We start from the raw sequence: 25088 nt of genomic DNA on the forward strand, positions 1-25088 counted from the left end.
TGAAACTTAGTTTTTTTTCAAACCAGATGCAGTGGATTTAGAAGAGACAAGAAGACATGCACATCGAGTGAAATACTCTGAATCTAGCTGGTTTTGCACATTATGCGGAGATGGTGTTGTACCCAGAATAATGCCATGCCGTATGTATCATGGCGAAAGTTCTGAAGGCAAAATCTTTGACGGTTTTACTAAGCATATCAAAGAGTAGAGATCATGCGGAACATGTAAGCAAGAATCTTTCCCTCCCTCTGTTGGAATATGTTTTTATATAATAATAAGGGGATCTTCATTTAGCATATCATTAAAAACCATGTTGAGAATAGACAGTAGAATACAATTCGTTTCGCTATCTCTTAATACCTAACTTGACCCCATGTTTTGCTTGCTTTGTCAAGCAGGAGATGGAGAGGGTGAGATATCCTTTAAGCATTGATATGGAGCGTCTTTATGCTAAATTAGGTAGAGGAAAAACTGAAGATGGTGGAGAAGAAGAGGGAGAAGAAGAAGAAGAAGAAGAAGAAGATTATTATGCTGATTATGAGTGGGATCACCTCTCCGTCTAGAGATAATAATCTATAGATCACTTGCATAGGATGCCCCAAAGGGTGCGGGGGTGTTGTTCTTTATCGCATTTCATAATTTGTGTGGTTTATTCACACTAATACTAGAGACTTGCTTATTTTCATCTCTTTTTTTTTGTCAACTTGTTTCCATTACGGTTTCTAACTCCAGTAGAATTATTATTGTATTTTCAGCGATTTTTCTTTCTAATTTATCGTAAATAGTACATCGCATCTTCTTACACTTTTAGACAACTTTTGAAACTGCTCTTAACACAATAATTCCATCACAAATATATTTTTCCTCGGTTCTCAGGTATGTTAATATCATGTTTTATATTTTTCCTTGTTCTTTTGGTTTCTCTAAAAACTGATATTAGTTTTGACAAAATATAATGGTGGTTATTGTCTAAAAGTTCCAAACATTGGTTTTGTTCTAATGAGAATAGCTAATAAGCAAGGTTTTGAAAACCGGACCGGACCGGCCGGTCGGACCGGTTCGACCGTGACTCGTTAAGTAAGCCGAGTCCGGTTCGGTTCAAAACTCGGATTGGATAAAAACCGGCAAACTCGGTTCAAAACCGGAAAAACCGGTGACCCGGGTCAACACTAAAACCCGGTTCTGATACAATTTAAAATTTGATTAGGGTTTTCTTATAAACTAATCCTTGATTGATAGTTAATAGCCGTAGTTTGTTAATAGTTTCTCCAAAAGAAAAAGAAACGCAAACGTTTTATCTTTGTCTTGTCTTCTCTTCGTCTCTCCTACACTATCCTCAATCTCATCATCTGAATCTTGCATTGCCACAAGATTTGTGACTGCACAATTGTAAGAAACGTAAGTATTGTTTAATTCGTTGATTTTCTTTAACCACAAAATTTGATAAAACAGTAATAATGTATTATTTTTTTGCTCTTGTCTACCTTTTATTTTAACTAGTTAATGGAGAAGAATGGTTAAGTGAATGAACCAGATTTAGGCATATTTTTCCTCAACGTTCGGTATGTTGAGAAGATAACATAACTTGGAGATAATTGACATTTTAACTAGTTCATTTATTTTTGATACTGCTTCTAGATATATATATATTTTTTTTTGTAAAAGAACTGCTTCTAGATATTAGTCAATACTCATTACACTATATATATATATATATATATATATATGTTATTATTATTATATATATAATAAATAGAAAACCCGGTTCGACCGGTTGAACCGGTCCGACCAGTCATCCAGTGGATACGCCGAATCGGTATCCGGTCCGGTTTTTAAAACATTGCTAATAAGGTAACTTGTCCCCTTTTAACAAATTTTCCCAAAAAAATAATTAGGATTTAGATTTTTGTTCCATTTTTTTATTAAAACATCATATAAAGGAAAATGAGGACTTGAGGAGGGTCTGGAGGAAAGTGAGTGATTATTTGATTTGAGCTGGGTGGAGTGTGGACTTGGTAATGGATGGGGGCACAAAGAGACTGGGGTGTCCATTGAAAGATCTGCTCGGAGAGAAACAATGATAGATTCTTCAGCTTTTGATAGACTATAGGCTGTCCACCAACAGAACCTGACAAAGTGAAAGAAATTATTTGCGACAACAAACCACCATTTGGGAATATGCATAAAGCCACAGAGAGTAAATATCACCACTTGCTGCAATAGCTGAAGCAGCAGCTTCTGGCGATGTTTATTATCCTTTTCAACATACAAAGTGCTATTTTTTCCGTACGCCCACCACAAGGAGGGATAGCAGTGAAGATGTAAGTGGCCTTGACACAGAAAAATGCATCACTTAAAAACAAAGAAGAGTCACTCCAAAGTAATAATCGAGTAGTCTAGACCCTCAGAGCAAGAAAATGATTTTGTCGGGCTTGTGCTTCTTGGAGAAATATTGTTTTTTGATTGACTTCAAGTTCGGCACGCTAATTGGGTTGGCACCGTTCTCAACAGATGCACATAAAAGAAGAGATACGGGTTTCAATGCTTCATCAAACTGACTCTGGGTTTGGGCCATTACCTGCAAGGTAATACAACATCGCGAAGCCTTAACTATGAGTAAGAAACAATCTTGATTATTATCTACGCTAATTTTTTTCTCACAAATTCGTGACACATGTTTTCCAGTAAACCATTCTATCAATTAGAGGATCGATGATAAGAGAAAAGCAGGCAAGCAATGAATATTTTTTGGTTTTCCAGTCGTATGATCATGATTCAAGTTGACTTTTTCTACTTCTTCTTCTTCTTCTTCTTCTTCTTCTTCTCCTCTCTTACAACTCCTCTTCCTCTCTTCCCCTTACAACTCTCCTTCCTCTTCATCTCTTCCTTTTCGTCTTCCTCCATCTTCTGCTTCTTCTCCTCGCTTACAACTCCTCTTCCTCTCTTCCCCTTCCTGTTCATCTCTTCCTCTTCCTCTCCCTCCATCTTCTGCTTCTTCTCCTCGCTTACAACTCCTCTTCCTCTCTTCCCCTTACAACTCCCCTTTCTCTTCGTCTCCCTCCATTTTGTGCTTCTTCTCCTCCGTGAAGCCTTTAGCCTTCTTATTCTTATTCTCCTTAGAACGATCCTCCTTCACTAGCTTCGAACATCCCTTGTTAAGAACCACATATTCATTGATCCCCAGAGCCTGCAGCTCCTCTGTCTCAGCTTTATCCAATTTTTGCTCCTGGTTTCGAGCCTTCCTGCCTTGTTCCTCTCTCCCCTTCTTAGCCTTCTGTCCATCACGATTGGAGTCCATTTTGCCGGTTGCATCTTCTCTTACTTGCTAGGAGGAGGAAGCTGCAAGAAATCTCTGAGAGAGATCTGCTTGTTAAGCACATTTCCAACCGATATTTTCAGTGCCTGAGTATAGAGCAATATCACATTATTTCTCTTATGATTGTCCTGACAAAACCGCAGATATTTGACATGAAGATGATCGCCTCCAACAATGACAACGTTGTTCTTGTACTTGGAGCGCCTATCATCATGTTTCAAGACCTTCAACAACTCATAATCAGCAGCATCTTTTTTTCAGATTCGGCATAGAATAGCTGTAGACCATGACGCTCCATTGTTTCTTTGTCTTGAAGAGACATGGACTGTTTTTGTGATTCTTCCTAAAACCTCCAATAAAAATCTTAGTCTGAAAGACTGTTGTAGCCGAAGCGAATTAGGGAGAATCTAAACATCTTTAACAAATCCTCACGTTCCATTTCATACGGTATCGGTGCGTTTTCTGCATCCTAGTAGAAGATCGTCTTTTTATCCTTGCAAGAAGGATGACATGTTAGAAGCATTCTATGTGATTTTCCAGAAATAAAAGGAAAGAAGGTTTAGGAAATTCCATAAAGAAAACGAAATCAAAACATCCGTACTGAAAGAAAGTGAAAGAACTCACGTGGGGATTCATTGAAAGATCCGTTAGCGTCTGGAGACTCGCGTCGGAAACTAGCGTCGCTGAAATTAGCGTCGGAGACACTTTAAGGTTAGAGTCAGAGCCTCGCTGAGGTTTTCATGGAGACTCGTAAAATAAAAAGAAAGAACTTGGAAGATATTTAAAGGTGGTTAATTCGAAAAGTTTTTTTTTCTGTTACTAAAAAATATGAAAACAATCAAAACACTATATGGAAAATGAAAGATGATAATTTTGAACAAGGAACACACATAAAAGAGAACACACAGAGAGAGAGATATAAATGGAGGCTTTAGAAGGAGGATAGATTTGTAAAGTCGATAGATTTTAAAAGTTATGTGGATTGTAAAAATACATATACTTTGACTTATAAAATATGAAAACAATCAAAACACTATATGGAAAAATGAAAGATGATAATTTTGAACAAGGAACACACATAAAAGAGAAACAGAGAGAGATATATATATATATGGAGGCTTTAGAAGGAGGATAGTTTTGTAAAGTTGATAGATTTTAAAAGTTATGTAGATTGTGAATATACATATACTTTAACTTATAAAATTTGATCATAACTTTTTTAGATTGGTAAAGATTTTCATAAATTTGTATTAATCTTTTCTATCATTCTTTTTGTAAAGTAAATATATGATTATATTTTTCTAAATCATTTAGCATGATTATTTTTTTTTGTTTTGCAAAACATGTTTATTTGTTAAAAAAATAAAAATAAAGATACATATAAAATTATGTTAGTATGATAAGATGAATATTATTAACAACTTTGACCATATGATGTTTGAGACCCGCATCTCTTTCTAATACCTCTCAATTTTCTGAAAAAAACATTTTTTCTTAAGAGTTTCCTTTCTTTGCAGAAATTTCTGATTTCATTTTCAGTCTTCTTTGCAATTTTTTTTTCTTTTTCGCCGTAATTTCAGTTCCATCTCTTAAGAAATTGTATTAGTTTCTTGTTCATGTCAGGTATGAACAAATCTTTGTCATCCGTATGATTTTTAGCTTTGTCTAATCTCTTCATCTTCCTCACTGATTCCTCAAAATTTTCAATATTGATAATGTGATTTAAAAGTTTTATTTTCTTCGCTAAATTTGCAAATCATGCAGATATTTATCATGGAATGCTTTAAAAGTTTTTAGATGTAATTTTTTTGAGTGGAGGAGAATATTAGATTGCAGTAGGAAATCAGATTTATGTTGGATTTAGAGATGACAATTTATGGATCTAGCTTCTTTGTGCTCCAGTTTCACAGATGGAACAATTTAACGAAAGTGAAGTCTTCTCTGATAGACGGTAACCGGTTATTGATTAAGTTATATGGATAACCATTTCATATATGATGCAATGTCAAACTATAGAATATATATCTTATTTATTGAGTTTTGTATCTTTTGGAACCAGGTAGGCATGAAGTTCTAGGCAAGATGAACTCATAAATACTACATTGGCTTAGATGACAAAACTAGTTATTCGTTAAGTTATCTGGATAAAAAAGACATATAATCTAAATGTAATAATCCGTAGTTGTGTTATGAGAATTGTTAAAGCCATCAAAAGGCACTTGCTTAGATAATAAGGACCATGGTCTAAATGGTCTTCAGAATTTTGTCCAATCATAGCCCGAGTAGAAACATGGGTATATAGCCATATTAGGTCCAATTAGATTTGGACAAAGGACAACCAAAATACTCCTTACTTGACAGCTCATAGTTGACAGGTACTAAAAGAATGTGATATGTCCTCGTTTATGAACCCTACTTGCAAGAAATTTGACTACAAGATCCACCCGTCGAGCAGGGACGAAAGTCGGTTAGCCCAACCATTTGACAGCTCTAGGTATAGTTGACAACAACAACAACAAACAATATGGTGCTGGGGTGGGTGGACGTGCTATTTCCCCACGAAAACTATTATATAGCATCAGATGTCCACCAAACTATGACATCGTTCTAAATCTCTCCAAATTGAAAATTAGAAATCTATTTCTCCCCGAATTGATAGTTCGAAATGTAATTATCCATAGACCATTGTTTTAACTTGTTTGCTGTTAACCAAACAATTTTTAACAAACTAAACCAAAAAAAAATCAGACCAGACTATCTAACAGTTCCGACCCCTTTACATCTTCTTCTTCACCCGAGGAGCGAGAGACTCAATTCCTCCTCCTTCACCATCCCCAACATTGATATCTATTTGAGAGGAAATATTTGAAGGTTTGAGAGGAAATATTTGAAGGTTTGATATCTTTTTATGCTGGTGTATTGTTTATGTCATCGAGATCTGATATATTTTAGAGTTGCGGATCAAGTGTTTCTAATTTCATCTGAATTTTGATTGTTTTAGGATATATCAAAAGTTTTCTCTAATCTGTAAGAAAACAAGTGGAGGAAGAGTGTCATCATCTCTTGCTCGTTGGGAGAAGAAGACACTAACGGTTCAAGTTTGGTTTTTCTTTTCTTTTTTTGTTTAGTTGGTTAAAAATGTTTGGTTTAGTTGGTTAAATTGCTTGGTAAACAGTAAACCAGTTAAAACTGTAAATTTTGGGTAATTAAATTTCAAACTATCGATTCAGGGAGAAATAAGTTTGTATATTTAATTCAGGGAGATTTAGAACGAGGTCATAGTTTGGTGGACATTTGTTACTATATGATAGTTCTCGTGGAGAAATAGCACGTTTAGTTCCAAGCAAAGTCCAAGTTTTCAAGTCGAGTAGATCCTTCGGTTTATATTCCTTTTTTTTTAATTTTTTTTTCCTTTTCAATGTAAAATTTATGTTACTAATATGGGGGGGTTTAACTGGTGTAAGTCGTTTTTCTCTTTCGAATGTAGTATAAATGTGTTTTAAATTTGGCAAACAAATGTGTGTTCATTTTTTTTGCAGAACTACTCATTAGTAACACTACAATCCACACTGAAAGGAAAACTAGTCTTCATCTTCTTACCCAAGTCCAAAAATGTGAACTGAAATTAACCCAAAAAAATCAAATCGAAACTGATCAGACAAAGTACATATATGAATCCAAAACTATAATATTTGAAAATTTATATTCGATAAGAACCGATTCTGAATGTTTATGACTATTGACTTTCCGCGTCCTTTTCTCATTTATGATTTAGTTTGCAACGTATTTCTATTTGTAAACTTTATCTTTTTGTGAACTTTAGTTAGTATAAAATTGTATGTCTAATTTAGAGATTAAAATGTTAGTTTCATTTAAAAAAAAAAAACAATACATTTGACGGATCTAAATAGAAAGAATAAACAACTAAATCGAATAATATTTGAATTTTTTTGAATATGTATAACTATAAAAATATAGAACCAAATGAAATCGATCCAAAACAGAATAAAACTCTTATGGACACGTTTAAACTGAATTTTAGAAGCAAAGGAAAAAAACTATTCGCCACTGGTATACCGGGGCATTATGTGAAGTGAAAAAAGCACAATGGGATTTCAAACCGCCTTTTATCGCGACTTGTAATCCGCCAAACGCGCGTTATTTGCGGCCGCGATTACGGACTTCAAATCAAACTATTTTAGAAAGTTGTAGGATGATTATCCTCGATCTCTCGGTCTAGCAAACAGTGGGGAAGAAGAAGGAAGTGAGAATGAGTCCTGCAAGAATAACTGTGAACTGGAAGCACACTATCCTCTACTTAACCCTAATCATATCTCTTATCTACTCCATCGAAACCCTAATCTCGCACAAACTACAAGTCAACCACAACCAAATCCGCCTCAAAAGGTCTCCGAATCTCCCTCTACGGTTCCGCGACGACGGCACCTTCAAAATCCTCCAGGTCCGTTACGTTAGTCCCTTTTCAAAATTCGTGCAGTTTCGCTTGTGTTTGATTTGATGTGGTTTCGAATGGTCGACGATCGCTGGCTACAGGTTGCGGATATGCATTTCGGGATGGGTAGCATCACTCGATGCAGAGATGTGACGGATGCAGAATACGGTTACTGTTCTGATCTCAATACCACTCAGTTCCTTCGGAGGATGATTGAAGCTGAGAGACCCGATCTCATCGCATTTACTGGTAAGCCATGCGTCATTCATTGATTCTCTTATGATCTGTGAAAGCGCGAGGGAGAAGTACTGGTGTTGATTTGAGAGCTATAAATAATGTTTAGTGAAACTGAAAGCTTGTAAGAGCTCCTCCAAGTGATGATGAAACTTGAATGTGATCAACAATTAGCTTGGATATAAGATTTAGTGATGATGAAACTTGAGACATTTGATCCACAGTTAGCTTGGATGTAAGATTTAGCGATGATGAAACTTCAGTGAGCAAACACATTTGATCAACAATTAGTTTCCAGTTAGTTATAATATCTATTTGATCGATGTGACAGTTTTAAAGGAAGGATTAGAGCTGATTCGCTAACTTTTGTTGTTGGTGATTATTAGGGGATAATATATTTGGATCAAGCACTACTGATGCAGCTGAATCTCTTCTTCAAGCCATTGGTCCAGCCATTGAATATGGAATCCCATGGGCTGCCATTTTAGGAAATCATGACCAGGAGTCCACTATGAACCGTGCAGAGCTGATGACTTTCCTCTCGCTTATGGATTTTTCCGTCTCTCAAATCAATCCACCTCTCCAAGATGGCTCGGAAAGAGGCGCATTGAGATCAATTGATGGCTTTGGGAATTACCGCCTCAGAGTACACGGTGCACCTGGTTCTGTTCTGTCAAATAGCACCGTCTTTGACCTCTTCTTTCTTGACAGTGGAGATAGAGAAACTGTCCAAGGTAGACGAACATATGGATGGATCAAGGATTCTCAACTTAGTTGGCTTCAAGATGCTTCTAAACAGGTAAAAGAGACTTAATCATTTCTTGTTACATCTGGTGAAATATTCTCATATTCAGATCTTTTATCATGATTACACTAAACATGGTCTTAACCAGAACATGGGAAACGTTCCCAGTAATCCTGATCCAGCGCTAGCCTTCTTCCACATTCCAATCCCGGAAGTCCGTGATCTGTGGTACACACCCTTTATTGGCCAGTTTCAGGAGGGTGTGGCATGCTCCATCGTGCAATCAGGAGTCTTAAGTACCTTTTTGTCCATGGGAAATGTAAAAGCCGCGTTCATAGGACACGACCATGTCAATGATTTCTGCGGAAATCTAAAAGGAGTCTGGTTTTGTTACGGTGGAGGATTTGGATACCATGCATATGGAAGACGAAATTGGCACAGAAGATCGCGACTGATTGAGGCTAAGCTCGGGAAAGGAAAAGACACGTGGACAGGAGTTCAACGTATCAAGACGTGGAAACGTCTAGACGATGGAGACTTGTGCAAGATAGACGAACAAGTCCTATGGGAAGCTTCCTACTCGTTTCTGAAGTGACCTAGGGACAAGGCAAATAAGGTATATTGATTTCTTTTTTTCATGATTGCCCATCTTTTCGATGTTTTGTAGTTTTGTGTAAGAAATTTCTGAGTCTAATGCTTTTAGGCTTCTGGTCATACTTAATGTCATGCATATGTGTCTGTTCGTTGTTAAAACGTTTTTCAGATGGTCATAATGTGAGATCCTATTCAGTATTGACATCATCGTCTGTTAGACCACTCGTGCTGAAACATATGTGAACTGAAACACCGAATTTCGTTTTTTAGATTTTTTCAAAATGTCACTTTCCTTGTTTTACCTGTGTGATCTCTTTGACGACTATAATCATCTCGTTAATTACGAATACTTAAATTATTGGATTTAAAAAACATATATTTGGTTTTTTTTCTTTTAATTATTTATTAGCTAATTAACATCGCATGATTGACTTTGTTGGGTATTGTTACACATATTTTGATTGTCAAATCATTTCTTTTTTCTTTTTGCTATATGCTGTTTCACTATCTTTGTCATTTTTTTTTGCTACCTTGTCTTGTAATAGTTTATGTTTCTGTCTCCTATCCTTTTCCTTTTTGGTCATGACTTTTATATAAAAAAATTATTTATTTTAATATTATTAAGTTGGAACATTTCTTTAGTGCTCACACTGTAGATATTGACAAACAGGTACAGAATAGTTAAGACTGATGAATAAAGACCTCGTGTCGAATAATTATCAACCTGAATACTCTATATTATTTTAATATTATGCTAGTCTTTTGTTGTTTTTATTTTAGTTAGAAAATACTACCTTTATTTTTTTATTGACCAATTACTGTTTACTACTAATAATTGACATTGTCAAACCCTTCTTTTGTTTCAGTAAGGAGGATACAACGCTGGTGTGTATATTAACTGGAAACCTACGTTGTTGTCTCCAGAGAGCTTGGTCTGTCTCATTCTAGTTTTATCACTGCCCTTCTCTATATAAAGCTCACAGGTCGAGAGAGACAAGAGACACCACATAAACGATCAGACAGTTGATTAGAGAGAACTCTGTCGGAAAATGGATAACGTCGACCAAGAGTTCAACAATTACTGGGAAACAAACTCCTTCCTCCAAAACGAAGACTTCGAATATGACAGGTTCTTTCTTGTTTTTTTCATTTTTGTCTCTCTCTTTCTATATCCCCACTTTCCCGGAAACACTTGAGATTCTGATATTCGTTTCTTTCTCTAATAGCTGGCCTTTGGAGGAAGCGATTTCTGGGTCGTATGATTCGAGTTCGCCTGATGGGGCGGCTTCGTCTCCGGCTTCTAAGAATATTGTGTCGGAGAGAAACAGAAGACAGAAGCTTAACCAGAGACTCTTCGCTCTTCGATCAGTTGTCCCCAATATCACTAAGGTTTTTTTTTTTTAAAAAGTTCCCATCTAAACTCGTTGTCTTCTAGTTCCAAGATCCAAGCTTATTTTGGTATCTGTTTTTCTTTTTCTTTGGTAGATGGATAAAGCATCAATAATCAAAGATGCAATTAGTTACATACAAGGGTTGCAATATGAAGAGTCGAAGCTCGAAGCTGAGATCAGAGAACTTGAATCTACTCCAAAGAGTAGCCTGAGCTTCAGTAAAGATTTTGATCGTGATTTGCTGGTTCCTGTCACATCCAAGAAGATGAAGCAGCTTGATTCTGGTCCTTCCCGTTCTCTCATTGAAGTTCTCGACGTAAATTTCTGTGCTTTCCTACTTTAACACCTTGAATCATTTAAACTAAAAAAAATCATTAAAAATTGTGGGGTTTTTATTGGGTGATTGAAGCTGAAGGTGACATTCATGGGAGAGAGGACAGTGGTAGTGAATGTAACATGTAATAAGAGGACAGACACAATGGTGAAACTGTGTGAAGTCTTTGAGTCATTGAATCTCAAAATCATCACTTCCAATCTCAACTCTTTCTCTGGCATGATCTTCAACACTGTCTTTATTGAGGTCAGCATCTCCCTCTCTCTCTCCAATTTGTCATTAGTTAATTACTATCAAGTAGTAATGATTACAATTAGTCAAGACGTGGACAGTAAACTTTTCAAAGAAAAAAAAGTAAAAGGAAGCATTCATATATATTAGTAGGGGTTGGCATTTTATCCGATATCCGAAGTCGCACCCGAACCCGATCCGAAAAACCCGAACCGAAATCCGAACCGAAGTAGCAAAATACCTGAACGGGTATTGAATAAGGAGAGATTGGATACCTGAACCCGAACGGATAATACCCGAACCCGAATGGATATCCGAAGATAACCGAACATATGTATAATTAACCTTATATTTCTAGTTTACATCTCTCATTTTATATAAAATATTTATATTGATACTATACATACTTTAAGTTCATATGATATACATACAATTACGGAAAAAATGATTTGCTATTCACTTAAAATGCATGTAAAGTTTTTTATTTCAAAAATTAACAAAAAGTTACATCCAACATTTAAAAAAAATAACTAAATTAATGTCTTTTTAGTTTTAAAATATTATGGCCAAATCTATTAACCATTCAATCTATTAAAAATAAAAAAATTAGTTAAGTGAAAGTTATATTTTTAAATACAAGAAACTTGAGAAATGAAAATTTAATTTTTTTTTTCAAAATCTAAATATCCGAACCCGATCCGAAATAACCGAATCCGAACTAAAAATAGCCGAACCCGACCCGAAGTACAGAAATACCCGAACGGGTTCTACACCTCTATACCGAAATACCCGAAAATCCGAAATACTCGATCCGAACCCAAACGGGTACCCGAACGCCCACCCCTATATATTAGTATTGATTTAGTTAACTTTTCTTCAAGTCTAATGCAAATCGCACGATAATAGTTCTCTTAAAATTGAAAATTAACCTAAGTGAAAATAGTTCTTTTTGTTAGAATAAATGCCTATTGTGGCTTAAATGTGAGTCAATTTTTTTTTACTTTTTAAAGGGTTTTCGTCGAGTTTTTACTAGATTTTGCAATCTCTTCTGATTTGGTTTTGAAGGATTTTCTGTGGTTCTCTGCTCGTGCCAAATTATTTTAACACTAAATGTTTTATTGGTGACGGTGGCAATGAGCCATTGTGTTATTTCTTTACCTTTAAAAAAAATATATAAATACCTTTCTCAAAATGCAAGGTTTCTTGATTTGAATCATTTTATATTTTGTTTAGACGACATGGACCTTTCTGGTTGATTTAAAGCAAGATTTTATTAGAGTAAACTAATCATTAAATTAATAGAAAATATTCTGGGTTTGGTCGTCACTACATTTTGTGTTTGGTCTATATTTTCGTTGGCCACTTGGCTGTGGCTTATTCTGTAATTTTATTCAAGTAAATTGCATGACTTTTAAAAATACTAATTCTAGTTCCACTGTTATCATCAATTGTAATGATTATATAAAAAAAAAATTCAAAACTTTCCCTTTTCGTTTGTCAATTTATCATTTATTATTTCTTTTAACAAAGTTTGTCAATTTATTTATAAATAACTAGATATTAAAAAATAGGGAAATTAGGTGGTATGGCTAAGAAAAAATGTTTTCGACAAAAAAAAGGGTTTATGGTTTTTTCCTTTACCGGTGGTGAATAGTTCCAGTTTCATTTTTTTTTTTTTTTTTTTTGGTCAAACAGTTCCAGTTTCATTTATTTCTTCTCAATCGGCGTGGTAAATAGTTACGTAAATGGGTTCCTAGCTTCCATATCGGAACGCGGGGAGAGCCTCGACCAAGCATTTATTGGTTTTGTTTTAGTATTTTAATAAAATTAGTTTTTGGTCACACAACTATTGGAATTGGTCCATTTGGACATTAAGAAAAGAAAAAATATATTATCTCTGCGGTAAGCAGAATCTGATTGCTTTGTAATCAATGTTGCTCAACCGCTCGAATTAAATAACAATGGGTTATAAAACGATACTAAAATACTCCCTCCGGATACGAATGTACGATGTTTTATCTTTTTATTTTGTATACAAATATATGATGTTTTAAGATATAATTAATGTATTTATTTTTAAAATTTAAACATAAATTAAAAAATAAAATTATGAGTGGTAAAACTTTATTGATATAATCAAAAAATAACAATTAAAATAATGTATTTATTATTTTTTAATATGCGTGTAAAATCTTAAACATCATATATTTAAATCCAGAGGTAGTATTAGCTAATTCTGCGAGATACGTCATATATATATTGTCTGGAGTTGATAAAAGGATTATAGGATACTTTCAAATGTGAGAGAAATAAAGAATAAAAGTCTCAATAAATAATTGGATCTTAGAGATAGGATTATGATCACAATTGCTGATATATATTCTCTCCGTTTCACAATAGATGATGTTATTCTTTAGTGCAAAAAGGGTGTATGGTTTTTTCCTTTACCGGTGGTGAATAGTTCCAGTTTTTTTTTTTTTTTTTTTTTTGGTCAAACAGTTCCAGTTTCATTTATTTCTTCTCAATCGGCGTGGTAAATAGTTACGTAAATGGGTTCCTAGCTTCCATATCGGAACGCGGGGAGAGCCTCGACCAAGCATTTATTGGTTTTGTTTTAGTATTTTAATAAAATTAGTTTTTGGTCCCACAACTATTGGAATTGGTCCATTTGGACATTAAGAAAAGAAAAAATATATTATCTCTGCGGTAAGCAGAATCTGATTGCTTTGTAATCAATGTTGCTCAACCGCTCGAATTAAATAACAATGGGTTATAAAACGATACTAAAATACTCCCTCCGGATACGAAGTTATGATGTTTTATCTTTTTATTTTGTATACAAATATATGATGTTTTAAGATATAATTAATGTATTTATTTTTAAAATTTAAACATAAATTAAAAAATAAAATTATGAGTGGTAAAACTTTATTGATATAACAAAAAAATAACAATTAAAATAATATATTTATTATTTCTTAATATACGTGTAAAATCTTAAATATCATATATTTAAATCCAGAGGGAGTATTAGCTAATTCTGCAAGATACGTCATATATATATTGTCTGGAGTTGATAAAAGGATTATAGGATACTTTCAAATGTGAGAGAAATAAAGAATAAAAGTCTCAATAAATAATTGGATCTTAAAGATAGGATTATGATCACAATTGCTGATATATATTCTCTCCTTTTCACAATAGATGATGTTATTTTTTAGTGCATAAAGATTAAGAAATTTATTTTTCTCTAAAAAATAGTTTTAAAAATATAATTTAAAAATTATTCAACCAATTACAGAAATGACTACAACATCTAATTGGTTACACCGTTTTTAATAAAGTTGAAAATAACATAAAAATATCAAAACATCGTTTATTTTGAAACAACAAAATTTTTTAAAAAATATTATCTATTATGAAAAGGAGGGAATATATAATTATATATTTGGTTGCTTTTATCCTTATGGCATCTGTCACTTCTCTGGCTCCTGTCTTCGTTTGAGTTTTTTATTTGTATAATGTCGTCTGACAATATAATTAAGTTTTATCTTAATTATTAATGATATTTTTTTTGGTTTAATTTGAACAGGCGGAGGAAGAAGAACAAGAGGTGGTGAGATTAAAAATAGAAACGGGAATAGGAGCTTATAATGAAACGCAAAGCCCCACTTTGAGCATCGACTCTCTTTACTAATCATTTTTTTGTTTTCATTTGTCTCGGCTTTTCTCTCTTTTACAAATAAATAATATGTTATCTCTTTCCATTTTCGTTTATTTGTCCATCACGAATACTTCTTATTGTGCGTTTATATAGTGTCTATAATAATAATAATAATAATAATCGTACGCATTGTTTCTTCTTTAATTTGGGAAGTGGGGAATGGTATGTTTGTCCTTTATAAAACGGAAAAGAAAAGGAGTTTTGCTTACTATTTTGACCAATGATTGATTTGCTCTTTTGTCAACATAAAAACTGATACTATGTCTTTTTGTTGAAGCCAAGAGAACAAGCTAGGGCAATGTTCGTTTCTCCATCCGAATGAGTCATCTGGATGAAGATGAGAGTTTTGTTTGTTTAGGCACTAAAAGTGTAACTCATCTAGATGGATTATCCGAATGACTTTCAGAAATTTAGGCTTAATTTTAAAGTCCATCCAGCTGAACCAATTTGGATCATTTGAATAGAGATGATTCATTCAAAATGGTATAATGTCTATTATGCCTTTAATGTAATTCACAAATTACAAAGGGCAAATCTCCAAAATAGCACATTTCTAAGTTTATATCATAAAAATATCACTCCAAAACTAAAATGACCAAAATAGCACATTTCTAAGTTTATCCTTTGAAAATTTTAATTTTTTTATTTTTCAAAATTTGAAATCTTATCCCCAAAACCTCATTTCTCAACTCTAAACCCTAAACCCTAAACCCTAAACTCTAAACCCTAAACCCTAAACTCTAAACCCTAAACCCTAAATCCTAAACCCCACCCTTTAACTCTAAACCCTAAGTTTGTGACTTTTGATAAAACATTAAGTGCTATTTTTGTGACTTTTGACCTTGAGTGCTAGTTTGGGAACAAAAACTTGATTTAGTGCTATTTTTGTCTTTTTCTCAATTATAAACATAAACATAATATCATTTTGTCAAACACGAAAACTGACAAAACCACAGAAACGTGTTTTCCCGCGAAAACCTAAATACTAATTTTTCACGTCAAAACCCCAAAACGCATTTTCCCGCCAAAATTGAAAAACGTGTTTTCATGCGAAAATCACAAAAGCATGTTTTCACGCCAAAACCCCAAAACGTATTTTCCGCTAAAACACAAAAACACGTTTTCCAGCCAAAATCGCAAAAACGTATTTTCCCGCCATAACCGGTTTTCCCGCAAAAATTGCAAAAACGCGTTTTCACGCCAAAACCCCAAAAACATATTTTCCCGTAAAAATCGCAAAACGTGTTTTCCCGTCAAAATTGTAAAATATCGTTTTTCCGTCAAAATGAAAAATCATATTTTCTCGCCAAAACCGAAATTTTTTGTTTTCTTGCCAAAACAAAAAAAAACGTGTTTTCCCATTAAAACCGAAAATCTCATTTTACCGCAAAAAATGCAAAAATGTGTTTTCCCAACAAAATCTCAAAAACTCGTTTTCCGGCCAAAATCGAAAAATCTCGTTTTCACGCCAAAACTCCAAAAACGTGTTTTCCCGTCAAAATCTCAAAATATCGTTTTCCGGCCAAAACCGAAAAATACCGTTTTCGCGCCAAAACCGAAAATCTTGTTTTCCCGCCAAAACCGCAAAAATGCGTTTTACCGCCAAAATCGCAAAATCTTGTTTTCCGGCCAAAATCGAAAAAACCCGTTTTCCCGCCAAAACCGAAAATCTCGTTTTCCCGCCAAAAACGCGTTTTACCGCCAAAATCACAAAATCTTATTTTCCGGCCAAAATCGAAAAAAAAACGTTTTCCCGCCAAAACCAAAAATCTCGTTTTTCCGCCAAAACCGCAAAAACGTTTTTCTGCCTAAATAGCAAAATCTCGTTTTCTGGCCAAAATCGAAAAGTGTGTTTTCCCGCTAAAACCAAAAAATCTTGTTCCCGCTAAAAACAAAAGCATGTTTTCACGCCAAAACCCCAAAACGTATTTTCCGCTAAAACACAAAAACACGTTTTCCCGCCAAAATCGCAAAAACGTATTTTCCCGCCATAACCGGTTTTCCCGCAAAAATTGCAAAAACGCGTTTTCACGCCAAAACCCCAAAAACATATTTTCCCGCAAAAATCACAAAACGCGTTTTCCCGTCAAAATTGCAAAATATCGTTTTTCCGTCAAAATGAAAAATCATATTTTCTCGCCAAAACCGAAATTTTTTGTTTTCTTGCCAAAACAAAAAAACGTGTTTTCCCATTAAAACCGAAAATCTCATTTTACCGCAAAAAATGCAAAAATGTGTTTTCCCAACAAAATCTCAAAATCTCGTTTTCCGGCCAAAATCGAAAAATCTCGTTTTCACGCCAAAACTCCAAAAACGTGTTTTCCCGTCAAAATCGCAAAATATCATTTTCCGGCCAAAACCGAAAAATACCGTTTTCGCGCCAAAACCGAAAATCTCGTTTTCCCGCCAAAACCGCAAAAATGCGTTTTACCGCCAAAATCGCAAAATCTTGTTTTCCGGCCAAAATCGAAAAATCCCGTTTTTCCGCCAAAACCGAAAATCTCGTTTTCCCGCCAAAAACGCGTTTTACCGCCAAAATCACAAAATCTTATTTTCCGGCCAAAATCGAAAAAAAAAACTGTTTTCCCGCCAAAACCAAAAATCTCATTTTTCCGCCAAAACCGCAAAAACGTTTTTCCGCCTAAATAGCAAAATCTCGTTTTCTGGCCAAAATCGAAAAGTGTGTTTTCCCGCTAAAACCAAAAAATCTTGTTCCCTCCCCCCCCCCCCCCCCAAAACCACAAAAAACTCGTTAATTTTGAAATAATTCTAATGTAAATATATTAGATTAAATAATTAAATATAATATAGTTAAAATTAATATCAAATATATGATTAAATCAATACAAGGGTATTTTGGTAATTTGTTTACTAAACTCATTTAAATGGAAATGAAAATAAAGAAACAAACATAAGATTCATTTAGATGATTCATCTAGATGAGCTATTTGGATGGACAAACAAACAGTCACAAAAATCTGAATGAATCATCTAAATAGATCATACAAATGAATCATCTAGATGGATATGACAAATGGTGAAACAAACAGCCCAACAAACAGCCCCCTATTTGACAGAAAAATGGCTACCATTGAGGGGCTAAGTTTTGATGGAAATAAATTTCAACAGAAGTTTTGATTAAGTAGCAAAAGAATATCAATTTTCTAGTAAAACATGGTAGATTCAAAAAAAGGGAGAGCGAGTTAAAAGACAAACAAAATGGTTGAAATTATATGTGAATGAAACGAAAAGAGTAATAATAATGGTCACAGAAAAACATATATTGTATATACATAACACACATGAAATAGGAGCTTCGTGTACTTGGTCTGTAACGGCAGCTGTTTCACCAGTCTTTGAGCAGTTCTCCTGCAACATCGCGGTAGCTAACTTTCTTTTTCTTCACAGGAGGAGGAACTTCACCTGCCTCTGCGTTCATCACACACGTATTATCAGTCTCGGCGCCAAGTTTTCTTCTCTCTGAAGACTCACTCTCACCACAAACATTAGCCGTACTAGCGTCGCCCGTAGTTCGGCTTGTGTTTCTCAGACTGAGGCTTGGGATCATGTTCATCAACATTGCTTGTAATGGATCCTCATGGATTTGTATCTTCTCTTCCCTATCTATCTCGGTCTTTGCATTTCTAGAATCTTTTGAGGAGGCCTCTTCAACTGTTACTGTGTTATCTCTTTGCTTTGCTTTGTCAGGCTCTCCTGTTTCTTCCTTGTTTTCCTCCTCCGCGGAATCATTTTTCTTGTCATCAAAATCATCATTTTCCTCAGACTCATCTCCTCCTATCTTCAAAGGCTTGTTGCCTCTTCTTGATCTCTGTACTCTTTGGGGTTGTGCCACACGAGACTTTCCTCTCTTTGCAGATCTTCCTCTCCTAGAGTTTCTTTGAGTATCACCAGTCTCTTCTGCTATATCATCACTGAGTCTTGTTGAAGCCTTCTCTTCCGAAGCCGTATCACTCTCCTCTGTTTCACTTCCGCCTATCTTAGAAGGCTGTTTCCCTCTGCGTCTCTGTACTCGTTTCACTGAGTTTGTAGAAGACCTTCCCCTTTTATTACCAGCTCGAGTACTCGACCGTCCTCTTGAACTCGTAACTGCCATTTTCGAGGAAGCTGGCTCTTCGGTTTGAGCACTAACACCGGAAGCTACTTCCGTTGTATCATGTTCAGATTTACTGAAGCAAACAGAGATCAAATTATTGGAAAGCTTTTATATTAATATGGATGAGAGAAGAACCTCATCAAAAACGTGTAGACTCACTCTGATTCTTCAGTATCCGACTCTTCCATACTCTTAGGCCTCAGAGTGTACACATCCTCGCTTAGTTTTTGCTCTCTTTGCAAACTGTCCTCTAACCAGTTCGAGTTAACAACATGTAGCCTTCTCTTCAGCAAAAGACGTTTCTCCTTTTCGCTGAAACTATTGAAAGAGAGACCAGAGTAACAGATTAGCATTATAATGTGGTGATAGACTAAATAGCAGAAACAGATAAAATTTGGAATACCTTTTTGAAACTGAAGTAAAATCCAAAGTCTCTTCTGCTGTAGAAAGGACTACAAGGTGCGAGGCATGAGAAAGATTATGGCTAACTTTACCACCACCCATTAAGACTTCAAGCGCTAATCTCTTAGCCATGATTCCCAACAGAGCTTCCTCTTCAATACTCCTTCAAGTTAAAAAAAAAAAAACGACACATTGATGATGATGAGTATTGCTTTAGGTAACTGACATATTAAAAACAACGTAAGAATAACTACAAGAGAGGACTTGCAATGTTTCACAATAGAGGTGAAAGTAAATGCAGCAACCGATGAAGCAGGACCATCTTTTCTCCGGACATAGCTTTTTCTTGTAGTATTCAATGGATTTTGAGTCTTCCGATTGCTTGGCATTGCTCAAGACCTGAAAAGGAACAAATGGGATTGCAAGAAATGGTTTTAGTAAGTAATTACCGTATTTACAATTATGGATAACTGAACATACATACATACCTGTTTGAGACCTTCAAGGTCTAAATCAAAGAAATAAGAATCGGAAAACTCGTCAATTTCATCCTGTAATTTGGTCCTTGAAGCATCAGTGAGATGGAGGAAGTACCTTCAAAAAGTGGCCTTATCATTAGACAGAGATATTAAAGCACAAGGAACCCAAAGTGGGTTGATATGATAAGAGAATGTTGTTAGGGCTCACTTTGGCTGCAAAGGAAGCAGAATATTCCGTGAACAACAATCTAAGACCCATGAAAAGTGGATGACATCTCTTTGACGTTTTGCTGCCTGATACTTTATTCCTGAAATAGTGGAACTCAATGTCATGCTCTTTGATTGAAATAGTAATAATCATCTGTACAAAAGTGACGACATACCACTGCTTTCCGCTGCAATGCAATGAGTCACTGAATTGTTTAAGTTCATCGAGAACTTCCCTCCATTCTCAACCACCATTTTGTGGAATGTATCAAGAGAATGGGACCGAGGCAGGTTTACAAAATCTGTTATAGATTCGTCAAAGGGAAATAAAGAACAATCGAATAGTATGACAAAGTTTGCAATTTAAGGACTTATCCGTGTAAAAATGTGTTAACTACACCAGAGGAAGACGTAGCAGAGAAAAATGCAAATCAGTAGATAAAGACATGTGAAAGGATACAAAATATCATATTGGAGAAGATTGAGGTCTTGCCCTTGATATCCGATACATCAGTTTGAATAAACTGAGATGGGACAAGTGACGCATTCTTTTTCTCTCCTCCTCTCTTGGACGATTTAATGACTTTCGGATTGTCCTGCATGCTTTCGGATTCCTTCTGTTTCTGTGTGGTGCCGTTACTTGAGTTCACCAATTCCACAAAAGCTGCAAACTCAACATCAGTCTCATGTATACAGCTGAAGCGAACTGGTTATTTCAGTTTTAATGAAAATGGGAACTTTTAAACAGTTCCTTTGATTCTTTTACTCACCTTGCACATCGAGACATTCATGCCAAGGTTTGTCGTATCTTACTTTATCAATACGAGGAAACCTCAGGCTGTAAGGTGCGACAAAAACCTGAAAAGAAACATAGTTTTACATGGAATAAGGCATACGCATCACAAACGATGAAAGATGCAAATATTTGAGGTTACTGACAAATCTTCACATCATAAGGACATACCTCAGACCTTATTGTCCTGATGTCACTAGTGATGGAGAGTATTATTGATCTGCAACAAACAGGAATAACATTCAACGACTAGCTAAATAAGGTTCTTCTGCTTCAGTCCAGGAAAATTGGCTAAACGAGAGAGAAAACTAACTTTTCCGGGCTTTCAATCCAAACATCAGGTCTCTCTTTTGAGTGATTTGTGACCTGATAAAAGCTTGGTGGGGCCTTCTTTGGGTGTTCATTTTTTCTGCAACACAAATAAAATAGGTGATAACTACTATAGAAAACAGCAGTTTGCTCAATTGTCAAAGTACTACTACACCAACAAGCCTTCTAGTTTTGATGTTTGCCAATAGCTATTTTGAGACTTGTGAGCCATATCTTATAGTTTTAAATGAGATGAGTAAAGCTAGTAAACGATTCAGTCTCTCACACCTGAAATAAGGCTTCAGTTTGCTTACAACAGTGTTAAGCTCTTCATCAGAAAGTCCTGTGCCAACTCTACAAAACGACATAAATCTGCAAAAGCAACTGAAATGTCTTGGCAAACAACTAACAATTTTATTACAAGAAAAGGTCTTAAGTTTTTATTGGCCCATGTTCTTTAAAGTTTAGTTTCTATTGATGATCTAATTTCATCTTCTATGAGAAAATATGAAGCCATATAAATTCTTACCGCCTGGGATACACATTTGTCTCTGCCCGGTCAGCCAACCCAACGAGAAACTGTGCTACCTCTCCTCCGTGACGGCCAGAGCCATAGTATCCTCCTGTTAAATGTTAATGATGTAACAGATCTCCCATAAGATCCAATGGGAAAAGAAAAAAAAAACACCACTTTTAAAAAAGGAAAAGTATAACAAGCATATCGAATGCACACCTATTATAAGAACATCTAGATCAGAACCAGCCCGGACATATTCAGGCTTCAACTTCAACCACTTGCCACTGCGATCTCCAGGTTCCCATTTCGATCCCAGGTCTTTAAGCACAACTCCTTCATCCCTGAGAACAAGGAAATAACTGGATTTGAGAACTAAAACACACATCTGTGAAGAAAACCGCATTAAAAGAAAATTCTTTGCACTAAGAGGGTAGATTCTGACAACCAAGTAATCACTATTCACATTAGGCTAAGAAGGCACTGTCCAAAAGTTTTGAACGATTCATGAATATTAGAGAGAGATAAGAAAAAATGAACCTATTTTCAACTGTTTCTTTGAAAAACCGCTCAACATCAGCTGCAGAATGAACCACAATAGACCAACTTGGTTCCCCTGCAGAAAGCAAAGGTTCACGTATCCAATTGGAGATGTTATAAATGTTAACTCCATAAAAATGGAATCTCATAAGTTCTTACCTGAAGGGCGATGAACATTGAGACCACCTTCAGGCACTAAAACTTCAAGCCGGCCTTTTAACGGCTTCACCACTTTCCTCAGGAGTCCGTGCCGTTCTGTTAAACTCTGGTGGATGACACTAGTATCGCCAACATAAAGAACATCAAAGGCAACATCTAGTACATGGTCAAGGAAGAGAATATCTCCAAAGTGATTCTGTAATGAGATTATGGACTGTGGCCATTGTTAACTTCTCCTTGTAAGGATACAACATAACTGCATTGTTTAAAAGAATGTTTTGAGTATATAAGGATCCTCAAAAAGTTGCAACATAAAAGCAGAGACAAGTGGAACTTCACATATGTGCATACCTGTCTATGGCTGTCGAGACCCTCCCTTGCTGCTTTGACTGTAAATGAAGAAGACATGAAGGATCAAATCCACCGCAAGCGAGGCTAAACTATTTAAATAAAGGATAGCGAGTAGATGCCAAACCTATTTCCTGATTCGAACCAAATTCAGCAAACCGATTAAGAGATGTATCCCAAACCAACATTTCACCATCAAGGATACACCTGAATGGCAATATATGTAAACATTTCAAACTTGTGAAAACCTTCCAGAAGCTAAATAAAGAGCAACTGGATTCTTACCTGTCAGCCATTATATTTTGTACGATAAGATCCGACATGGCATGTGCATATTCAGAATGGTCAAGGAAGTTCCTGCAGCAAAAAATAACAACAAATAAATGCAAGATCTGACGAGAAAACGGCTTTCCCATTTTATCCAAAAGAGACAAGTGACTGACCTAGAGAAGTAATGTATCTCAGTCCCATTTTTGTGTATCTGAATGCGATCCCCATCAAATTTGCACTCAGCAACTACATCTTTCCCGTGGAGCTATGTAGACGAGAAAGATGCGTTAATGATGCAGAACACCCATACCGTGACATTACCAAAGAAAAGAAGAAAATATTGCACAGGGAAACGGAGTAAGCTGATAATAGAGTTAATGGAATTTACCTTCTTCCAAGCAGCATTCACGTCACTGATACGCATAGCTAACTGGGGTCGTACAGCTTTTCCAACTTCTATATCCTACAGAGTAGCAAACAAAGAAGGCAAAATTTGAGAGAAAGCAGTTTTAGCACATAGACAAAAAGAGCAGTCAAACACATGAGTAAAGACATATACTTTGGACTCACTCATAAAATGCAAGCAGAGAACATGGAAATAAACAATCATATAGACTGTAAGGCTGTTGTAAAAAAGATGGATTTCAACACTCAATTACTATATCTATCAGTTTAGAAATCTATAGAGCAAATGTATCTCATTTCAATGTAAAGTTGACTCAAACCTGGCGCTTGTGACGTTGGTGGCGATCCCTGAGCTTTTCACAGACTAGTTTCAAGTCACAAGTGACATTAAACAAGTCCTCAGCATCTGGATGGAACTCCTGAAATATGCTCCTCTCGCTCATCCCCAGCTTCAAATCTGTGTAACACATTTTACCACCAAAACTGATATCATTACAAGAAAACAATACGTGTGGAAGAAGCCATTACCTTTAAGAATGATCCTAATGACCCACTTCATCTCCTGTGCATTCGTCTTCTGAATCAGCGTAGAAAGAACAGAAGTCTTCTCCCCTCTGCATCACATAAAACAGAATCAAATACGTTCAGACCAAAAACAAGAGTAAGAGACACGACAAAACACCTGTTCTCACTCGAAGCCAAACGATCAAGCAAATCATTCAACTCCTTAACACTCAACCCACCCGACGCCATCCCTTGCCTACGTTGCAGTACCTGTTCAAAGACTCAACCTTTAAAAACCCTAAAACACCAAAACCTTTGTAACATATCAAATTAAAACCCTAACCTCAGCAGCAATCAAAGAGAAGTTTCCGGCGTTGGCTCCAGCCTTAGCGGTTCCTCCTTTGCGCCAATTGAGAAGGCGAACCGCGTCGGGAGCATCGCGAGAGATTCCGAGGGCGTCGATGAGACACGTGGCGAGCACAGACTCCTTGAGACCGTAGCTGCCTCGCTCTCGGTCGAGCGACGGGATGATGAGACGGACGGCGGCGAAGTAATCGGAGGGTTTGCAGTAGGTGTCGAGGAACTTGCGGAACTTGGAGCGTTTCTGGGATGAGGTTTTGCTCTTCTGAATCCAGTTGAACAGAGACACTAGTACGCTTAATTTGATCTCCTCCGTCATCTTCTTTTTTTACGGGAATTAGTGATTCCTTTGGTGAGTTTTTGGTCGGAGAGGGTTTGATTACTGTCGGAGAGACAGTAGGCGGCGTCGCGAATAGCTTGTCGGAGAAGAAAGTCGTGTTTTAAAAGTCGCACGGCCGGCAAAGGAACGAACTTTTTAGTTTCATCGACAGCGATTGTTCCTTCTCTCTCTCTCTCTCCCAGGGAGAAATTTTCTTTTATTGGGAACTACACACATTTGCCCTGAAACTTTGTTGACTGATCTATTTAGTCCAGTTTGTAAATGTTGACATTTCAAGCCTTGATAATGAATGTGTATGTTTCAGGCAGGATGCATATTCTTA

The 25088-nt window shown here is 35.9% G+C and overlaps 3 protein-coding genes and 1 long non-coding RNA gene across 6 annotated transcripts; 3 read left to right on the forward strand and 1 right to left on the reverse strand.

The window, feature by feature from the left end:
• The first annotated feature begins 29 nt into the window (after nucleotides 1–29).
• Nucleotides 30–787, forward strand: LOC125593000. The gene is made up of 2 exons (XR_007328866.1): nucleotides 30–224; nucleotides 399–787. It is a non-coding gene; the product is annotated as an uncharacterized LOC125593000 (long non-coding RNA).
• Nucleotides 788–7489: 6702 nt separating this feature from the next.
• LOC106416473 (probable inactive purple acid phosphatase 28) lies at nucleotides 7490–9540 on the forward strand. Of its 2 annotated transcripts, none has more exons than XM_013857363.3 (4): nucleotides 7490–7778; nucleotides 7871–8018; nucleotides 8390–8802; nucleotides 8885–9540. In XM_013857363.3, the coding sequence occupies exons 1-4, from the start codon at nucleotides 7587–7589 to the stop codon at nucleotides 9341–9343; spliced, it is 1212 nt and encodes a 403-aa protein (XP_013712817.1). In that variant the 5' UTR covers nucleotides 7490–7586; the 3' UTR covers nucleotides 9344–9540. The 2 variants fall into 2 exon arrangements, with proteins under 2 accessions (XP_013712817.1, XP_013713009.1); XM_013857555.3 differs by having other exon boundaries at nucleotides 7511–7778; nucleotides 8897–9540.
• On the forward strand, nucleotides 8941–15151 carry LOC106416380 (transcription factor bHLH35-like). Of its 2 annotated transcripts, none has more exons than XM_013857249.3 (6): nucleotides 8941–9364; nucleotides 10209–10471; nucleotides 10569–10731; nucleotides 10828–11049; nucleotides 11143–11313; nucleotides 14891–15151. In XM_013857249.3, exons 2-6 carry the CDS (start codon nucleotides 10392–10394, stop codon nucleotides 14993–14995), a joined length of 741 nt encoding a protein of 246 aa, XP_013712703.1. In that variant the 5' UTR covers nucleotides 8941–9364; nucleotides 10209–10391; the 3' UTR covers nucleotides 14996–15151. The 2 variants fall into 2 exon arrangements, with proteins under 2 accessions (XP_013712703.1, XP_048624765.1); XM_048768808.1 differs by having other exon boundaries at nucleotides 11149–11313.
• A 2987-nt stretch (nucleotides 15152–18138) lies between these two features.
• LOC106418524 (DNA ligase 4) lies at nucleotides 18139–25005 on the reverse strand. The gene is made up of 26 exons (XM_013859249.3): nucleotides 24410–25005; nucleotides 24245–24336; nucleotides 24091–24176; nucleotides 23883–24019; nucleotides 23546–23620; nucleotides 23331–23422; nucleotides 23173–23244; nucleotides 23015–23094; nucleotides 22891–22928; nucleotides 22789–22795; nucleotides 22540–22695; nucleotides 22381–22456; nucleotides 22060–22184; nucleotides 21856–21949; nucleotides 21615–21698; nucleotides 21331–21426; nucleotides 21189–21237; nucleotides 20995–21082; nucleotides 20685–20888; nucleotides 20401–20526; nucleotides 20226–20325; nucleotides 20027–20132; nucleotides 19807–19937; nucleotides 19540–19701; nucleotides 19296–19454; nucleotides 18139–19209 (listed from the first exon to the last, which is right to left on the reverse strand). The coding sequence occupies exons 1-26, from the start codon at nucleotides 24743–24745 to the stop codon at nucleotides 18369–18371; spliced, it is 3612 nt and encodes a 1203-aa protein (XP_013714703.1). The 5' UTR covers nucleotides 24746–25005; the 3' UTR covers nucleotides 18139–18368.
• Nucleotides 25006–25088: the final 83 nt, after the last annotated feature.

This window comes from Brassica napus, chromosome C9 (assembly GCF_020379485.1).
Source record: "Brassica napus cultivar Da-Ae chromosome C9, Da-Ae, whole genome shotgun sequence".
NCBI lineage: Eukaryota > Viridiplantae > Streptophyta > Magnoliopsida > Brassicales > Brassicaceae > Brassica > Brassica napus.